Source organism: Pseudophryne corroboree, chromosome 7 (assembly GCF_028390025.1).
Source record: "Pseudophryne corroboree isolate aPseCor3 chromosome 7, aPseCor3.hap2, whole genome shotgun sequence".
Taxonomy (NCBI): domain Eukaryota; kingdom Metazoa; phylum Chordata; class Amphibia; order Anura; family Myobatrachidae; genus Pseudophryne; species Pseudophryne corroboree.
In genome coordinates this window covers 68,010,997-68,031,504 of record NC_086450.1, presented here as the reverse complement: position 1 = coordinate 68,031,504, position 20,508 = coordinate 68,010,997, and the positions used below count along the sequence as shown (strand labels likewise).

Genomic DNA, 20,508 nt, shown 5'->3' with positions numbered 1-20,508 from the left:
GGGAGATAGATATGACCTATACAGATATAAGGTAGGGAGATAGATATGAGATAGATATGACCTATATAGATATAAGGTAGGGAGATAGATATGAGATAGATATGACCTATACAGATATAAGGTAGGGAGATAGATATGAGATAGATATGACCTATACAGATATAAGGTAGGGAGATAGATATGACCTATACAGATATAAGGTAGGGAGATAGATATGAGATAGATATGACCTATATAGATATAAGGTAGGGAGATAGATATGAGATAGATATGACCTATAAAGATATAAGGTAGGGAGATAGATATGACCTATACAGATATAAGGTAGGGAGATAGATATGACCTATACAGATATAAGGTAGAAAGATAGATATGACCTATATAGATATAAGGTAGGGAGATAGATATGAGATAGATATGACCTATATAGATATAATGTACGGAGATAGATATGAGATATATATGATCTATATAGATATATGGTAGGGAGATAGATATGACCTATACAGATATAACGTAGGGAGATAGATATGAGATAGATATGACCTATACAGATATCAGGTAGGGAGATAGATATGACCTATATAGATATAAGGTAGGGAGATAGATATGAGATAGATATGACCTATACAGATATAAGGTAGGGAGATAGATATGACCTATACAGATATAAGGTAGGGAGATAGATATGACCTATATAGATATAAGGTAGGGAGATAGATATGAGATAGATATGACCTATATAGATATAAGGTAGGGAGATAGATATGAGATAGATATGACCTATATAGATATAAGGTAGGGAGATAGATATGAGATAGATATGACCTATATAGATATAAGGTAGGGAGATAGATATGAGATAGATATGACCTATACAGATATAAGGTAGGGAGATAGATATGACCTATACAGATATAAAGTAGGGAGATAGATATGAGATAGATATGACCTATATAGATATAAGGTACGGAGATAGATATGGGGTGACAGTGTAAGTGTGTGATGTGTCTTGCAGCCATGCTTTAGGAAACAGCAGACTGCAACATAGTCAGCCACTGTACTGTGTGTCGCATTAGAAGGATACAAGCCTGTGATCCACTGTGCACTTACCTACAGGGTCAGTTTTACCAATACTACATTATATAAGAAAATAAACTACATAACAAGGATAGGCACAAGATTATGAAGAAAATACATCAGGTGCTGATTCTAAGCATCCATCGCATGTATCCACCAAATGTCCAATATTCAGCCATACACCCTCAGTTTCTGTTACATTATTACTTCAGTGCCAGCTGACATAGCCAGTGACCCGCTATTATCTCAGCGTTACATTCACAGACATGAAAGCATCTGACGTTATCTCATATTAAAAAGGAAGAATCATTTTTCTTAAAACACAGAAAGAGTAGGAGAAGCGTTATGGATCCATTGCTGAAGGGAAATAATTTTGTATTTGTTTTATTTTCAACCAATTATCTCTCGGATTATTCAAAATATCTTATTATTTATTTATTTTACATATATTCCCTCCCTTACAGGGCTGTAATGAGGGGATAATACCTTCTACATTTTCACCAATTTTCAGCACTTGTTGAATAGCCTACATGTAGCTCATTTACATATAAAGGCACAAAAGTCACCAGCTCATTTGCATAAACAACGCATCACAATCACCAGCTCAGTTGCATCACAGTGATGTCACAATGCCACAGTAAGCAGGGAAAACCTCTGATTACGACCTGCTGGACTCAATTATTGCCCAGTGTTGAACCGGGCAGCATCAGTCACGTGCTGGAAACAGACCGTAGCTATTGGATAACTTTCTACAATCAGACTCACCACAGATTACAGACACCGGATTTGCTGGCATTCCTTGAATAAGAATGTGGAACTGTATGCCATTTCCGTGCTGCCGCAAGGCGAGGCGGCCTGATGAGGACTCAAGTGGGAACCATCGCACTGAGAACAGCGAGACTGCAAGACCTGCCGAGAGACGTTCGCTCATCGCGCGCTTTAGGAGATTCATGTCTAAGAGGAGGCAAGGCAAAATGGGTGGAACCAACATTACCCACCTCATCACTGAGTGCAGGAAGGATTCCATGCTATCCTGTGTGGATCTCCCAGCCTTAATACAGGCCTCACATGATGCTCCTGACAAGGAACCTGGTAGAGACCAGGAAGTGCGCTCACCTGCAAAATCCAATATGGTGCAGGCATCGACCAGCGACTTGTTCAGCTGTCTAATGGAGTTCCTCTGCCGCAGGTGTAAAGAATTCGTGGAGTTATCACCAACATATATTGCTCTATGGATAACCGCTGTTGACAACTTCCTCTATCAATACTGGCGGAATGTCAGTTTCATCACTCCGACCAATCTAGCGTTTCTCTACATGCTCTGCCGAGAGGTCATGTCATCCGAGCTGCTCAGCGAGTGGGAGCTAATCGCAAGTCTATCAACATGTCTGTATGTATCCTATGCATACGTGGGCAGTGAGCTCTCCTACCCACTGATGCCGTTCCCTGTTGAATGCTCGAAGGAAGCCTTTTGGAGTCGTTGCCTCTATGTTATCAACCTAATGAGTGCAAAGATGCTTCGCTTCCATGCTGACCCCCAGTATTTTGCCCAGGTCTTTGAGGATCTTAAAGCTGAGGGTGGACAGAAGGATATTACATCAGCTTAAAATCATACTGGACAGGCCCCGTTACCAAAACCGGCGGTGCGGCCTCAAAAGTGGATCAGCCTCCCATCAGAGGTGGTAGAGGCTAACAGTAAACAGTAATTGTGGTGAGCATTGATGAAAATTCTGCAGCTCTGGCTTGAGAACCATAAAGTAGCTCAAATTCAGGCTTGGGAAACTAAGGCAAAAGAAACCCAATTTTAGGCTTGGGAACCTAAGGCAAAAGAAACCCAATTTCAGGCTTGGGAACCTAAGGCAAAGAAACCCAATTTCAGGCTTGGGAACCTAAGGCAAAGAAACCCACCCGTGGCTGTTATTGCATGGCTATCGGGCGTGGCCCCTTGGCGATGGGGTTACCAGTTCTTTAAGAATTGGTAGTGGCACAGCCACCATGGACCAACGCAATATTCATTTTTTGTTAAGTTAGAACAGTCTAAATGCGCAGTCAGACTTGCCATGACAGACATTTTTGACAACTTTCAGCTTAATTTGCAAAAAGAGGATTTTTTGGTCACTTACCATTGAATAATTTTCTCTGAAGCAGGCTGTGGGACGCTGGACCATGGGATTGCAAGATGAGCTGGAGTTTGGCACTCAAACTACTGTCATTGTAATTCTAAGCTCCTCCCCCTGCAACCCCACAATACTAGCACTTCTTTTAAAAGAGTACGGTAAGGATTAGCAGTAACCCGGTGAAACTGTTACAACAAACCATTAGGGAAATGAGTCAAGAACCTGCGCGTGAGGGAGGGAACACATTGTCCCACAGCCAGGGAAGAAATTAGATAGTTTTTCTGTCTGTAAATAGCAGAGGGGAGAAGAACTGGTGAATTATGGAAAGTGTACAAAAGTTTAGGGAGTAGCACCATCTTAGATACATATAAATTATTGGCAGATAAGAAGATCTTGGCCCATCTAATCTGCCCTTAGATAGATATGAAATAAAGAGATAAATACATAAATATCAGAAATACTGTATGTGAGATAGCAGAGGTGTAGCTAGGCGCCAAGGTGGCCGGAGCAAAGGCATGTTTTGGTGCCACCCTCCCCTATACTGAATTGGAGGCCTAGCCAACACGTGGTGGCATGTTACCTTTGAAAAGAAACACTATTTAAAAATCCTAAATTGGTGACATGGGTGGTTGTAGACCTTGTGGAGCTCATGGTAATCTGATAATCTCCAAATATCTCAATTAAAATAATGTCCCAAATGTGACCCCCCCACAGACCCAAACCCTCCCTAAACTCTCAATGAAAATACTGCATCAAAATTGCCCCACCCCCACCCCCACATACACTATTCCATAGTCCCCAATGCCTTAACCCTAGAACTGATATCCAGACCTGATAATCCCACTATGCTTCAATGAAAATAATGTCCCAGAATTTCCTGAGAGGCAGAGAGAGGTGCTGCAACATCAATGTAGAGAGAAGTGCTGCAGCAGCCGGGGCAGAGAGATGGCACAGCAGCCTGGGCAGGACAGAAGTAACCCTGCTGCACAGCTACAAGCAGACAGTGAGACATATAAAGAGGGTGGGCAGAGCTCCGGCATGTGCCGGCTGTCAGTGTCTCCTGCTGTCGCCTCTGGCCTGCCCTGTTCCCTACCTAGTCTCCGAGTCAGTGTGTGCCCCCTGCTTCTCCTGTTCTGTGGCTGCCAGTACAGTGGCCCGTGGGAAGGGTGTGTGGGTGGGTGACAGCGCGCCCTCTAACTATTCCGCGCTCCACTGGAGCCACCCTCGGTACACCCCTGCTTGCGAGCAGGGCCTTCCTGCCTCTATGACTGTTATTACCCAGTTTTGTTTTATCTCTGTTGTTTCCAAATATAAAGCGCAACAGAATTTGCTGCGCTATCGAAGAAACTGTTACTAAAAGAATAATAAATTGGAGATAGGGGATGTGGTCGGCGTCCCGGCGGCCTGTATTCTGTCGGTTGTGTGACAGACATCAAAACACAGACTGCCGGAATGTCGAAGGAGAGTATCAGGGTATATGCACTAAGGGGGGATGTTAGCCGTAGCCGCCACCTCCCCACAGGTTAGCCCTAGATGGCACCCCCCAAGGGTTATGGTAGGGGGCAGGAGAGGGGTAAAATACTTACCCGTGTACAGTGTCGGGATGCTGCAGTCGGTGTTGTAACTGTTGGCATGCTGACAGCCGGTATTTCATACCCAACCCGTAGATAGATATGAGATAGACAGGACATATATAGATACACGGTAAGGAGATAGATATGAGATAGATATGACCTATATAGATATAAGGTAGGGAGATAGATATGAGATAGATATGACCTATACAGATATAATGTAGGGAGATAGATATGAGATAGATATGACCTATACAGATATAAGGTAGGGAGATAGAAATGAGATAGATATGACCTATATAGATATAAGGTAGGGAGATAGATATGAGATAGATATGACCTATACAGATATAAGGTAGGGAGATAGATAATAGATAGATATAACCTATATAGATATAAGGTAGAAAGATAGATATGAGATAGATATGACCTGTACAGATATAAGGTAGGGAGATAGATATGAGATAGATATGACCTATACAGATATAAGGTAGGGAGATAGATAATAGATAGATATAACCTATATAGATATAAGGTAGAAAGATAGATATGAGATAGATGTGACCTGTACAGATATAAGGTAGGGAGATAGATATGACCTATTTAGATATAAGGTAGGGAGATAGATATGAGATAGATATGACCTATATAGATATAAGGTAGGGAGATAGATATGAGATAGATATGACCTATACAGATATAAGGTAGGGAGATAGATATGAGATAGATATGACCTATACAGATATAAGGTAGGGAGATAGATATGACCTATACAGCTATAATGTAGAAAGATAGATATGACCTATATAGATATAAGGTAGGGAGATAGATATGAGATAGATATGACCTATATAGATATAGTGTACGGAGATAGATATGAGATAGATATGACCTATATATATATAAGGTAGGGAGATAGATATGAGATAGTAATGACCTATACAGATATAACGTAGGGAGATAGATATGAGATAGATATGACCTATACAGATATAAGGTAGGGAGATAGATATGAGATAGATATGACCTATACAGATATAAGGTAGGGAGATAGATATGAGATAGATATGACCTATACAGCTATAAGGTAGAAAGATAGATATGACCTATATAGATATAAGGTAGGGAGATAGATATGAGATAGATATGACCTATATAGATATAATGTACGGAGATAGATATGACCTATATAGATATAAGGTAGGGAGATAGATATGGAGTACAGATGGGTTTTCTTCCCCTAGCGCAAGATTAGTAAAGATGAGAGACACAGAAGTGAAAAGAAATTTCTTTTATTCTAAAATTGTATAAAACATAATATGGTTATAATCATCAGTGTAAAATCACTGGTTATGTGATGTGCAAGTGATTATGACACCTATTACCGGTAAACATATAGACAAACTACATAAAACATATATAACATGTACTAATGCCAATTGTCCATAGCAAGAAAAGTCTATTTATTATAAAAGCTGTTGTCTGAGTACAGAGGAGGTGCACTTTTTAGCGACTTACCCTCTCTGATGTATTTCAGGTTCTGCAATTTCCAACAGGTGCAGGATATATCGGTGCATATGTAACACAGTCTTTAATGTGTGCTGTGACGTCAGAAGTCCCTGTTAAGCAACTTGTGACCTATTGTTTTTAAAGTTCAAGAGTACCTTGATATTAGTTGCATAGCCAGTCTTGAATGGTTTCAGGTGGGTCTTCCAGATGAGAGTATCCCCCCTAAGACAGATGGAGCTGAAGTCCGCCGGCGGAGATCCTGCAGATGCCGTTTCTCAGCGCTGAATGGCAAAGTGCGGGATCGATTCAATCTGTAATCGACGCGTTTCGCCTTGGATCAAGGCTTCCTCAGGATAGCAGATATCATCTGGAAGACCCACCTGAAACCATTCAAGACTGGCTATGCAACTAATATCAAGGTACTCTTGAACTTTAAAAACAATAGGTCACAAGTTGCTTAACAGGGACTTCTGACGTCACAGCACACATTAAAGACTGTGTTACATATGCACCGATATATCCTGCACCTGTTGGAAATTGCAGAACCTGAAATACATCAGAGAGGGTAAGTCGCTAAAAAGTGCACCTCCTCTGTACTCAGACAACAGCTTTTATAATAAATAGACTTTTCTTGCTATGGACAATTGGCATTAGTACATGTTATATATGTTTTATGTAGTTTGTCTATATGTTTACCGGTAATAGGTGTCATAATCACTTGCACATCACATAACCAGTGATTTTACACTGATGATTATAACCATATTATGTTTTATACAATTTTAGAATAAAAGAAATTTCTTTTCACTTCTGTGTCTCTCATCTTTACTAATCTTGCGCTAGGGGAAGAAAACCCATCTGTACTCGATTTCCATAGCGGAACCAGGTAGTGATTCCGCATCCCTTCCCAGAGCAGCATCCATAGTAAAGTCAGAATACCTATCTGTTAGCGCAGTGCCACACTCTCCCCTTTTTTCAGGGAGATAGATATGACCTATACAGATATAATGTAGGGAGATAGATATGTGATAGATATGACCTATACAGATATAAGGTAGAGAGATAGAAATGAGCGGATATCCCCTATACAGATATAAGGTAGGGAGCTAGATATGAGATAGATATGACCTATATAGATATAAGGTAGGGAGATAGATATGAGATAGATATGACCTATACAGATATAAGGTAGGGAGATAGATATGACCTATACAGATATAAGGTAGAAAGATAGATATGAGATAGATATGACCTGTACAGATATAAGGTAGGGAGATAGATATGAGATAGATATGACCTATTTAGATATAAGGTAGGGAGATAGATATGAGATAGATATGACCTATATAGATATAAGGTAGGGAGATAGATATGAGATAGATATGACCTATACAGATATAAGGTAGGGAGATAGATATGAGATAGATATGACCTATACAGATATAAGGTAGGGAGATAGATATGACCTATACAGCTATAAGGTAGAAAGATAGATATGACCTATATAGATATAAGGTAGGGAGATAGATATGAGATAGATATGACCAAATATAGATATAATGTACGGAGATAGATATGAGATATATATGACCTATATAGATATAAAGTAGGGAGATAGATATGAGATAGATATGACCTATACAGATATAACGTAGGGAGATAGATATGAGATAGATATGACCTATACAGATATAAGGTAGGGAGATAGATATGAGATAGATATGACCTATATAGATATAAGGTAGGGAGATAGATATGAGATAGATATGACCTATACAGATATAAGGTAGGGAGATAGATATGACCTATACAGATATAAGGTAGGGAGATAGATATGAGATAGATATGACCTATATAGATATAAGGTAGGGAGATAGATATGAGATAGATATGACCTATATAGATATAAGGTAGGGAGATAGATATGACCTATATAGATATAAGGTAGGGAGATAGATATGAGATAGATATGACCTATATAGATATAAGGTAGGGAGATAGATATGGGGTGACAGTGTAAGTGTGTGATGTGTCCTGCAGCCATGCTTTAGGAAACAGCAGACTGCAACATAGTCAGCCACTGAACTGTGTGTCGCATTAGAAGGATACAAGCCTGTGATCCACTGTGTACTTACCTATAGGGTCAGTTTTACCAATACTACATTTTATAAGAAAATAAACTACATAACAAGGATAGGCACAAGATTATTAAGAAAATACATCAGGTGCTGATTCTAAGCATCCATCACATGTATCCACCAAATGTCCAATATTCAGCCATACACCCTCAGTTTCTGTTACATTATTACTTCAGTGCCAGCTGACATAGCCAGTGACCCGCTATTATCTCAGCGTTACATTCACAGACATGAAAGCATCTGACGTTATCTCATATTAAAAGGAAGAATCATTTTTCTTAAAACACAGAAAGAGTAGGAGAAGCATTATGGATCCATTGCTGAAGGGAAATAATTTTGTATTTGTTTTATTTTCAACTAATTATTTATCTCTCAGATTATTCAAAATATCTTATTATTTATTTATTTTACATATATTCCCTCCCTTACAGGGCTGTAATGAGGGGATAATACGTTCTACATTTTCACCAATTTTCAGCACTTGTTGAATTGCCTACATGTAGCTCATTTTCATATAAAGGCACAAAAGTCACCAGCTCATTTGCATGAACAACGCATCACAATCACCAGCTCAGTTGCATCACAGTGATGTCACAATGCCACAGTAAGCAGGGAAAACCTCTGATTACGACCTGCTGGACTCAATTGCTGCCCAGTGTTGAACCGGGCAGCATCAGTCACGTGCTGGAAACAGACCGTAGCTATTGGATAACGTTTTACAATCAGACTCACCACAGATTACAGACACCGGATTTGCTGGCATTCCTTGAATAAGAATGTGGAACTGTATGCCAATTCCGTGCTGCCGCAAGGCGAGGCGGCCTGATGAGGACTCAAGTAGGAACCATCGCACTGAGAACAGCGAGACTGCAAGACCTGCCGAGAGACGTTCGCTCATCGCGCGCTTTAGGAGATTCATGTCTAAGAGGAGGCAAGGCAAAATGGGTGGAACCAACATTACCCACCTCATCACTGAGAGCAGGAAGGATTCCATGCTATCCTGTGTGGATCTCCCAGCCTTAATACAGGCCTCACATGATGCTCCTGACAAGGAACCTGGTAGAGACCAGGAAGTGCGCTCACCTGCAAAATCCAATATGGTGCAGGCATCGACCAGCGACCTGTTCAGCTGTCTAATGGAGTTCCTCTGCCGCAGGTGTAAAGAATTCGTGGAGTTATCACCAACATATATTGCTCTATGGATAACTGCTGTTGACAACTTCCTCTATCAATACTGGCGGAATGTCAGATTCATCACTCCGACCAATCTAGCGTTTCTCTACATGCTGTGCCGAGAGGTCATGTCATCCGAGCTGCTCAGCGAGTGGGAGCTAATCGCAAGTCTATCAACATGTCTGTATGTATCCTATGCATACGTGGGCAGTGAGCTCTCCTACCCACTGATGCCGTTCCCTGTTGAATGCTCGAAGGAAGCCTTTTGGAGTCGTTGCCTCTATGTTATCAACCTAATGAGTGCAAAGATGCTCTGCTTCCATGCTGACCCCCAGTATTTTGCCCAGGTCTTTGAGGATCTTAAAGCTGAGGGTGGACAGAAGGATATTACATCAGCTTAAAATCATACTGGACAGGCCCCGTTACCAAAACCGGCGGTGCGGCCTCAAAAGTGGATCAGCCTCCCATCAGAGGTGGTAGAGGCAAACAGTAAACAGTAATTGTGGTGAGCATTGATGAAAATTCTGCAGCTCTGGCTTGAGAACCATAAAGTAGCTCAAATTCAGGCTTGGGAACCTAAGGCAAAAGAAACCCCATTTCAGGCTTGGGAACCTAAGGCAAAAGAAACCCAATTTTAGGCTTGGGAACCTAAGGCAAAGAAACCCAATTTCAGGCTTGAGAACCTAAGGCAAAGAAACCCACCCGTGGCTGTTATTGCATGGCTATCGGGCGTGGCCCCTTGGCGATGGGGTTACCAGTTCTTTAAGAATTGGTAGTGGCACAGCCACCATGGACCAACGCAATATTCATTTTTTGTTAAGTTAGAACAGTCTAAATGCGCAGTCAGACTTGCCATGACAGACATTTTTGACAACTTTCAGTTTAATTTGCAAAAAGAGGATTTTTGGTCACTTACCATTGAATCATTTTCTCTGAAGCAGGCTGTGGGACGCTGGACCATGGGATTGCAAGATGAGCAGGAGTTTGGCACTCAAACTACTGTCATTGTAATTCTAAGCTCCTCCCCCTGCAACCCCACAATACTAGCACTTCTTTTAAAAGAGTACGGTAAGGATTAGCAGTAACCCGGTGAAACTGTTACAACAAACCATTAGGGAAATGAGTCAAGAACCTGCGCGTGAGGGAGGGAACACATTGTCCCACAGCCAGGGAAGAAATTAGATAGTTTTTCTGTCTGTAAATAGCAGAGGGGAGAAGAACTGGTGAATTATGGAAAGTGTACAAAAGTTTAGGGAGTAGCACCATCTTAGATACATATAAATTATTGGCAGATAAGAAGATCTTGGCCCATCTAATCTGCCCTTAGATAGATATGAAATAAAGAGATAAATACATAAATATCAGAAATACTGTATGTGAGATAGCAGAGGTGTAGCTAGGCGCCAAGGTGGCCGGAGCAAGGGCATGTTTTGGTGCCACCCTCCCCTATACTGAATTGGAGGCCTAGCCAACACGTGGTGGCATGTTACATTTGAAAAGAAACACTATTTAAAAATCCTAAATAGGTGACATGGGTGGTTGTAGACCTTGTGGAGCTCATGGTAATATGATAATCTCCAAATATCTCAATTAAAATAATGCCCCAAATGTGACCCCCCCACAGACCCAAACCCTCCCTAAACTCTCAATGAAAATACTGCATCAAAATTGCCCCACCCCCACCCCCACATACACTATTCCATAGTCCCCAATGCCTTAACCCTAGAACTGATATCCAGACCTGATAATCTCACTATGCTTCAATGAAAATAATGTCCCAGAATTTCCTGAGAGGCAGAGAGAGGTGCTGCAACATCAATGTAGAGAGAAGTGCTGCAGCAGCCGGGGCAGAGAGATGGCACAGCAGCCTGGGCAGGACAGAAGTAACCCTGCTGCACAGCTACAAGCAGACAGTGAGACATATAAAGAGGGTGGGCAGAGCTCCGGCATGTGCCGGCTGTCAGTGTCTCCTGCTGTCGCCTCTGGCCTGCCCTGTTCCCTACCTAGTCTCCGAGTCAGTGTGTGCCCCCTGCTTCTCCTGTTCTGTGGCTGCCAGTACAGTGGCCCGTGGGAAGGGTGTGTGGGTGGGTGACAGCGTGCCATCTAACTATTCCACGCTCCACTGGAGCCACCCTCGGTACACCCCTGCTTGCGAGCAGGGCCTTCCTGCCTCTATGACTGTTATTACCCAGTTTTGTTTTATCTCTGTTGTTTCCAAATATAAAGCGCAACAGAATTTGCTGCGCTATCGAAGAAACTGTTACTAAAAGAATAATAAATTGGAGATAGGGGATGTGGTCGGCGTCCCGGCGGCCTGTATTCTGGCGGCTGTGTGACAGACACCGGAACACAGACTGCCGGAATGTCGAAGGTGAGTATCAGAGTATATGCACTAAGGGGGGTTGTTAGCCGTAGCCGCCACCTCCCCACATGTTAGCCCTAGATGGCACCCCCCAAGGGTTATGGTAGGGGGCAGGAGAGGGGTAAAATACTTACCCGTGTACAGTGTCGGGATGCTGCAGTCGGTGTTGTAACTGCTGGCATGCTGACAGCCGGTATTTCATACCCAACCCGTAGATAGATATGAGATAGACAGGACATATATAGATACACGGTAGGGAGATAGATCTGAGATAGATATGACCTATATAGATATAAGGTAGGGAGATATATATGAGATAGATATGACCTATACAGATATAATGTAGGGAGATAGATATGAGATAGATATGACCTATATAGATATAAGGTAGGGAGATAGATATGAGATAGATATGACCTATATAGATATAATGTACGGAGATAGATATGAGATAGATATGACCTATATAGATATAAGGTAGGGAGATAGATATGAGATAGATATGACCTATATAGATATAAGGTAGGGAGATAGATATGAGATAGATATGACCTATACAGATATAATGTAGGGAGATAGATATGAGATAGATATGACCTATATAGATATAAGGTAGGGAGATAGATATGAGATAGATATGACCTATATAGATATAAGGTAGGGAGATAGATATGAGATAGATATGACCTGTACAGATATAAGGTAGGGAGATAGATATGAGATAGATATGACCTATACAGATATAAGGTAGGGAGATAGATAATAGATAGATATAACCTATATAGATATAAGGTAGAAAGATAGATATGAGATAGATATGACCTGTACAGATATAAGGTAGGGAGATAGATATGAGATAGATATGACCTATTTAGATATAAGGTATGGAGATAGATATGAGAAAGATATGACCTATATAGATATAAGGTAGGGAGATAGATATGACCTATACAGCTATAAGGTAGAAAGATAGATATGACCTATATAGATATAAGGTAGGGAGATAGATATGAGATAGATATGACCTATATAGATATAATGTACGGAGATAGATATGAGATAGATATGACCTATATAGATATAAGGTAGGGAGATAGATATGAGATAGATATGACCAATACAGATATAATGTAGGGAGATAGATATGAGATAGATATGACCTATACAGATATAAGGTAGGGAGATAGATATGATATAGATATGACCTATACAGATATAAGGTAGAGAGATAGATATGAGCGGATATCCCCTATACAGATATAAGGTAGGGAGATAGATATGACCTATACAGATATAAGGTAGGGAGATAGATATGAGATAGATATGACCTATATAGATATAAGGTAGGGAGATAGATATGAGATAGATATGACCTATACAGATATAAGGTAGGGAGATAGATATGACCTATATAGATATAAGGTAGAAAGATAGATATGAGATAGATATGACCTGTACAGATATAAGGTAGGGAGATAGATATGAGATAGATATGACCTATTTAGATATAAGGTAGGGAGATAGATATAAGATAGATATGACCTATATAGATATAAGGTAGGGAGATAGATATGAGATAGATATGACCTATACAGATATAAGGTAGGGAGATAGATATGAGATAGATATGACCTATACAGATATAAGGTAGGGAGATAGATATGACCTATACAGCTATAAGGTAGGTAGAAAGATAGATATGACCTATATAGATATAAGGTAGGGAGATAGATATGAGATAGATATGACCTATATAGATATAATGTACGGAGATAGATATGAGATATATATTACCTATATAGATATAAGGTAGGGAGATAGATATGAGATAGATATGACCTATACAGATATAACGTAGGGAGATAGATATGAGATAGATATGACCTATACAGATATAAGGTAGGGAGATAGATATGAGATAGATATGACCTATACAGATATAAGGTAGGGAGATAGATATGACCTATACAGATATAAGGTAGGGAGATAGATATGAGATAGATATGACCTGTACAGATACAAGGTAGGGAGATAGATATGAGATATATATGACTTATTTAGATATAAGGCAGGTAGATAGATATGAGATAGATATGACCTATATAGATATAAGGTAGGGAGATAGATATGAGATAGATATGACCTATACAGATATAATGTAGGGAGATAGATATGAGATAGATATGACCTATATAGATATAAGGTATGGAGATAGATATGAGATAGATATGACCTATACAGATATAAGGTAGGTAGATAGATATGAGATAGATATGACCTATACAGATATAAGGTAGGGAGATAGATATGACCTATACAGCTATAAGGTAGAAAGATAGATATGACCTATATAGATATAAGGTAGGGAGATAGATATGAGATAGATAGGACCTATATAGATATAGTGTACGGAGATAGATATGAGATAGATATGGCCTATATAGATATAAGGTAGGGAGATAGATATGAGATAGATATGACCTATACAGATATAATGTAGGGAGATAGATATGAGATAGATATGACCTATACAGATATAAGGTAGGGAGATAGATATGACCTATACAGTTATAAGGTAGAAAGATAGATATGACATATATAGATATAAGGTAGGGAGATAGATATGAGATAGATATGACCTATTTAGATATAAGGTAGGGAGATAGATATGAGATAGATATGACCTATATAGATATAAGGTAGGGAGATAGATATGAGATAGATATGACCTTTACAGATATAAGGTAGGGAGATAGATATGAGATAGATATGACCTATACAGATATAAGGTAGGGAGATAGATATGACCTATACAGCTATAAGGTAGAAAGATAGATATGACCTATATAGATATAAGGTAGGGAGATAGATATGAGATAGATATGACCTATATAGATATAATGTACGGAGATAGGTATGAGATAGATATGACCTATATAGATATAAGGTAGGGAGATAGATATGAGATAGATATGACCTATACAGATATAATGTAGGGAGATAGATATGAGATAGATATGACCTATACAGATATAAGGTAGGGAGATAGATATGAGATAGATATGACCTATACAGATATAAGGTAGAGAGATAGATATGAGCGGATATCCCCTATACAGATATAAGGTAGGGAGATAGATATGACCTATACAGATATAAGGTAGGGAGATAGATATGAGATAGATATGACCTATATAGATATAAGGTAGGGAGATAGATATGAGATAGATATGACCTATACAGATATAAGGTAGGGAGATAGATATGACCTATATAGATATAAGGTAGAAAGATAGATATGAGATAGATATGACCTGTACAGATATAAGGTAGGGAGATAGATATGAGATAGATATGACCTATTTAGATATAAGGTAGGGAGATAGATATGAGATAGATATGACCTATATAGATATAAGGTAGGGAGATAGATATGAGATAGATATGACCTATACAGATATAAGGTAGGGAGATAGATATGAGATAGATATGACCTATACAGATATAAGGTAGGGAGATAGATATGACCTATACAGCTATAAGGTAGAAAGATAGATATGACCTATATAGATATAAGGTAGGGAGATAGATATGAGATAGATATGACCTATATAGATATAATGTACGGAGATAGATATGAGATATATATTACCTATATAGATATAAGGTAGGGAGATAGATATGAGATAGATATGACCTATACAGATATAACGTAGGGAGATAGATATGAGATAGATATGACCTATACAGATATAAGGTAGGGAGATAGATATGAGATAGATATGACCTATACAGATATAAGGTAGGGAGATAGATATGACCTACATAGATATAAGGTAGAAAGATAGATATGAGATAGATATGACCTGTACAGATATAAGGTAGGGAGATAGATATGACCTATACAGCTATAAGGTAGAAAGATAGATATGACCTGTATAGATATAAGGTAGAAAGATAGATATGAGATAGATATGACCTGTACAGATATAAGGTAGGGAGATAGATATGAGATAGATATGACCTATTTAGATATAAGGTAGGGAGATAGATATGAGATAGATATGACCTATATAGATATAAGGTAGGGAGATAGATATGAGATAGATATGACCTATACAGATATAAGGTAGGGAGATAGATATGAGATAGATATGACCTATACAGATATAAGGTAGGGAGATAGATATGACCTATACAGCTATAAGGTAGAAAGATAGATACGACCTATATAGATATAAGGTAGGGAGATAGATATGAGATAGATATGACCTATATAGATATAATGTACGGAGATAGATATGAGATATATATGACCTATATAGATATAAGGTAGGGAGATAGATATGAGATAGATATGACCTATACAGATATAACGTAGGGAGATAGATATGAGATAGATATGACCTATACAGATATAAGGTAGGGAGATAGATATGAGATAGATATGACCTATATAGATATAAGGTAGGGAGATAGATATGAGATAGATATGACCTATACAGATATAAGGTAGGGAGATAGATATGACCTATACAGATATAAGGTAGGGAGATAGATATGAGATAGATATGACCTGTACAGATACAAGGTAGGGAGATAGATATGAGATAGATATGACTTAATTAGATATAAGGTAGGGAGATAGATATGAGATAGATATGACCTATATAGATATAAGGTAGGGAGATAGATATGAGATAGATATGACCTATACAGATATAAGGTACGGAGATAGATATGAGATAGATATGACCTATACAGATATAATGTAGGGAGATAGATATGAGATAGATATGACCTATACAGATATAACGTAGGGAGATAGATATGAGATAGATATGACCTATACAGATATAAGGTAGGGAGATAGATATGAGATAGATATGACCTATACAGATATAAGGTAGAGAGATAGATATGAGCGGATATCCCCTATACAGATATAAGGTAGGGAGATAGATATGACCTATACAGATATAAGGTAGGGAGATAGATATGAGATAGATATGACCTATATAGATATAAGGTAGGGAGATAGATATGAGATAGATATGACCTATACAGATATAAGGTAGGGAGATAGATATGACCTATATAGATATAAGGTAGAAAGATAGATATGAGATAGATATGACCTGTACAGATATAAGGTAGGGAGATAGATATGAGATAGATATGACCTATATAGATATAAGGTAGGGAGATAGATATGAGATAGATATGACCTATATAGATATAAGGTAGGGAGATAGATATGAGATAGATATGACCTATACAGATATAAGGTAGGGAGATAGATATGAGATAGATATGACCTATACAGATATAAGGTAGGGAGATAGATATGACCTATACAGCTATAAGGTAGAAAGATAGATATGACCTATATAGATATAAGGTAGGGAGATAGATATGAGATAGATATGACCTATATAGATATAATGTACGGAGATAGATATGAGATATATATGACCTATATAGATATAAGGTAGGGAGATAGATATGAGATAGATATGACCTATACAGATATAACGTAGGGAGATAGATATGAGATAGATATGACCTATACAAATATAAGGTAGGGAGATAGATATGAGATAGATATGACCTATATAGATATAAGGTAGGGAGATAGATATGAGATAGATATGACCTATACAGATATAAGGTAGGGAGATAGATATGACCTATGCAGATATAAGGTAGGGAGATAGATATGAGATAGATATGACCTGTACAGATACAAGGTAGGGAGATAGATATGAGATAGATATGACTTATTTAGATATAAGGTAGGGAGATAGATATGAGATAGATATGACCTATATAGATATAAGGTAGGGAGATAGATATGAGATAGATATGACCTATACAGATATAATGTAGGGAGATAGATATGACCTATGCAGCTATAAGGTAGAAAGATAGATATGACCTATATAGATATAAGGTAGGGAGATAGATATGAGATAGATATGACCTATATAGATATAATGTACGGAGATAGATATGAGATATATATGACCTATATAGATATAAGGTAGGGAGATAGATATGAGATAGATATGACCTATACAGATATAACGTAGGGAGATAGATATGAGATAGATATGACCTATACAGATATAAGGTAGGGAGATAGATATGAGATAGATATGACCTATATAGATATAAGGTAGGGAGATAGATATGAGATAGATATGACCTATACAGATATAAGGTAGGGAGATAGATATGACCTATACAGATATAAGGTAGGGAGATAGATATGAGATAGATATGACCTATATAGATATAAGGTAGGGAGATAGATATGAGATAGATATGACCTATATAGATATAAGGTAGGGAGATAGATATGACCTATATAGATATAAGGTAGGGAGATAGATATAAGATAGATATGACCTATATAGATATAAGGTAGGGAGATAGATATGAGATAGATATGACCTATATAGATATAAGGTAGGGAGATAGATATGACCTATATAGATATAAGGTAGGGAGATAGATATAAGATAGATATGACCTATATAGATATAAGGTAGGGAGATAGATATGAGATAGATATGACCTATATAGATATAAGGTAGGGAGATAGATATGGGGTGACAGTGTAAGTGTGTGATGTGTCCTGCAGCCATGCTTTAGGAAACAGCAGACTGCAACATAGTCAGCCACTGAACTGTGTGTCGCATTAGAAGGATACAAGCCTGTGATCCACTGTGCACTTACCTACAGGGTCAGTTTTACCAATACTACATTATATAAGAAAAGAAACTACATAACAAGGATAGGCACAAGATTATTAAGAAAATACATCAGGTGCTGATTCTAAGCATCCATCGCATGTATCCACCAAATGTCCAATATTCAGCCATACACCCTCAGTTTCTGTTACATTATTACTTCAGTGCCAGCTGACATAGCCAGTGACCCGCTATTATCGCAGCGTTACATTCACAGACATGAAAGCATCTGACGTTATCTCATATTAAAAGGAAGAATCATTTTTCTTAAAACACAGAAAGAGTAGGAGAAGCGTTATGGATCCATTGCTGAAGGGAAATAATTTTGTATTTGTTTTATTTTCAACTAATTATTTATCTCTCAGATTATTCAAAATATCTTATTATTTATTTATTTTACATATATTCCCTCCCTTACAGGGCTGTAATGAGGGGATAATACCTTCTACATTTTCACCAATTTTCAGCACTTTTTGAATTGCCTACATGTAGCTCATTTTCATATAAAGGCACAAAAGTCACCAGCTCATTTGCATGAACAACGCATCACAATCACCAGCTCAGTTGCATCACAGTGATGTCACAATGCCACAGTTAGCAGGGAAAACCTCTGATTACGACCTGCTGGACTCAATTGCTGCCCAGTGTTGAACCGGGCAGCATCAGTCACGTGCTGGAAACAGACCGTAGCTATTGGATAACGTTTTACAATCAGACTCACCACAGATTACAGACACCGGATTTGCTGGCATTCCTTGAATAAGAATGTGGAACTGTATGCCATTTCCGTGCTGCCGCAAGGCGAGGCGGCCTGATGAGGACTCAAGTGGGAACCATCGCACTGAGAACAGCGAGACTGCAAGACCTGCCGAGAGACGTTCGCTCATCGCGCGCTTTAGGAGATTCATGTCTAAGAGGAGGCAAGGCAAAATGGGTGGAACCAACATTACCCACCTCATCACTGAGAGCAGGAAGGATTCCATGCTATCCTGTGTGGATCTCCCAGCCTTAATACAGGCCTCACATGATGCTCCTGACAAGGAACCTGGTAGAGACCAGGAAGTGCGCTCACCTGCAAAATCCAATATGGTGCAGGCATCGACCAGCGACCTGTTCAGCTGTCTAATGGAGTTCCTCTGCCGCAGGTGTAAAGAATTCGTGGAGTTATCACCAACATATATTGCTCTATGGATAACCGCTGTTGACAACTTCCTCTATCAATACTGGCGGAATGTCAGTTTCATCACTCCGACCAATCTAGTGTTTCTCTACATGCTCTGCCGAGAGGTCATGTCATCCGAGCTGCTCAGCGAGTGGGAGCTAATCGCAAGTCTATCAACATGTCTGTATGTATCCTATGCATACGTGGGCAGTGAGCTCTCCTACCCACTGATGCCGTTCCCTGTTGAATGCTCGAAGGAAGCCTTTTGGAGTCGTTGCCTCTATGTTATCAACCTAATGAGTGCAAAGATGCTCCGCTTCCATGCTGACCCCCAGTATTTTGCCCAGGTCTTTGAGGATCTTAAAGCTGAGGGTGGACAGAAGGATATTACATCAGCTTAAAATCATACTGGACAGGCCCCGTTACCAAAACCGGCGGTGCGGCCTCAAAAGTGGATCAGCCTCCCATCAGAGGTGGTAGAGGCTAACAGTAAACAGTAATTGTGGTGAGCATTGATGAAAATTCTGCAGCTCTGGCTTGAGAACCATAAAGTAGCTCAAATTCAGGCTTGGGAACCTAAGGCAAAAGAAACCCCATTTCAGGCTTGGGAACCTAAGGCAAAAGAAACCCAATTTTAG

The 20,508-nt window shown here is 39.1% G+C and overlaps 3 protein-coding genes across 3 annotated transcripts; all 3 read left to right on the top strand.

The window, feature by feature from the left end:
* The first annotated feature begins 1,889 nt into the window (after window positions 1–1,889).
* On the top strand, window positions 1,890–2,687 carry LOC134944027 (cyclin-dependent kinase 5 activator 1-like). Its single transcript, XM_063932568.1, has one exon. It carries the CDS (start codon window positions 1,890–1,892, stop codon window positions 2,685–2,687), a length of 798 nt encoding a protein of 265 aa, XP_063788638.1.
* A 6,507-nt stretch (window positions 2,688–9,194) lies between these two features.
* LOC134944026 (cyclin-dependent kinase 5 activator 1-like) lies at window positions 9,195–9,992 on the top strand. The gene has a single exon (XM_063932567.1). It carries the CDS (start codon window positions 9,195–9,197, stop codon window positions 9,990–9,992), a length of 798 nt encoding a protein of 265 aa, XP_063788637.1.
* Window positions 9,993–19,473: 9,481 nt separating this feature from the next.
* On the top strand, window positions 19,474–20,271 carry LOC134944025 (cyclin-dependent kinase 5 activator 1-like). The gene has a single exon (XM_063932566.1). It carries the CDS (start codon window positions 19,474–19,476, stop codon window positions 20,269–20,271), a length of 798 nt encoding a protein of 265 aa, XP_063788636.1.
* The last annotated feature ends 237 nt before the right edge of the window (window positions 20,272–20,508 follow it).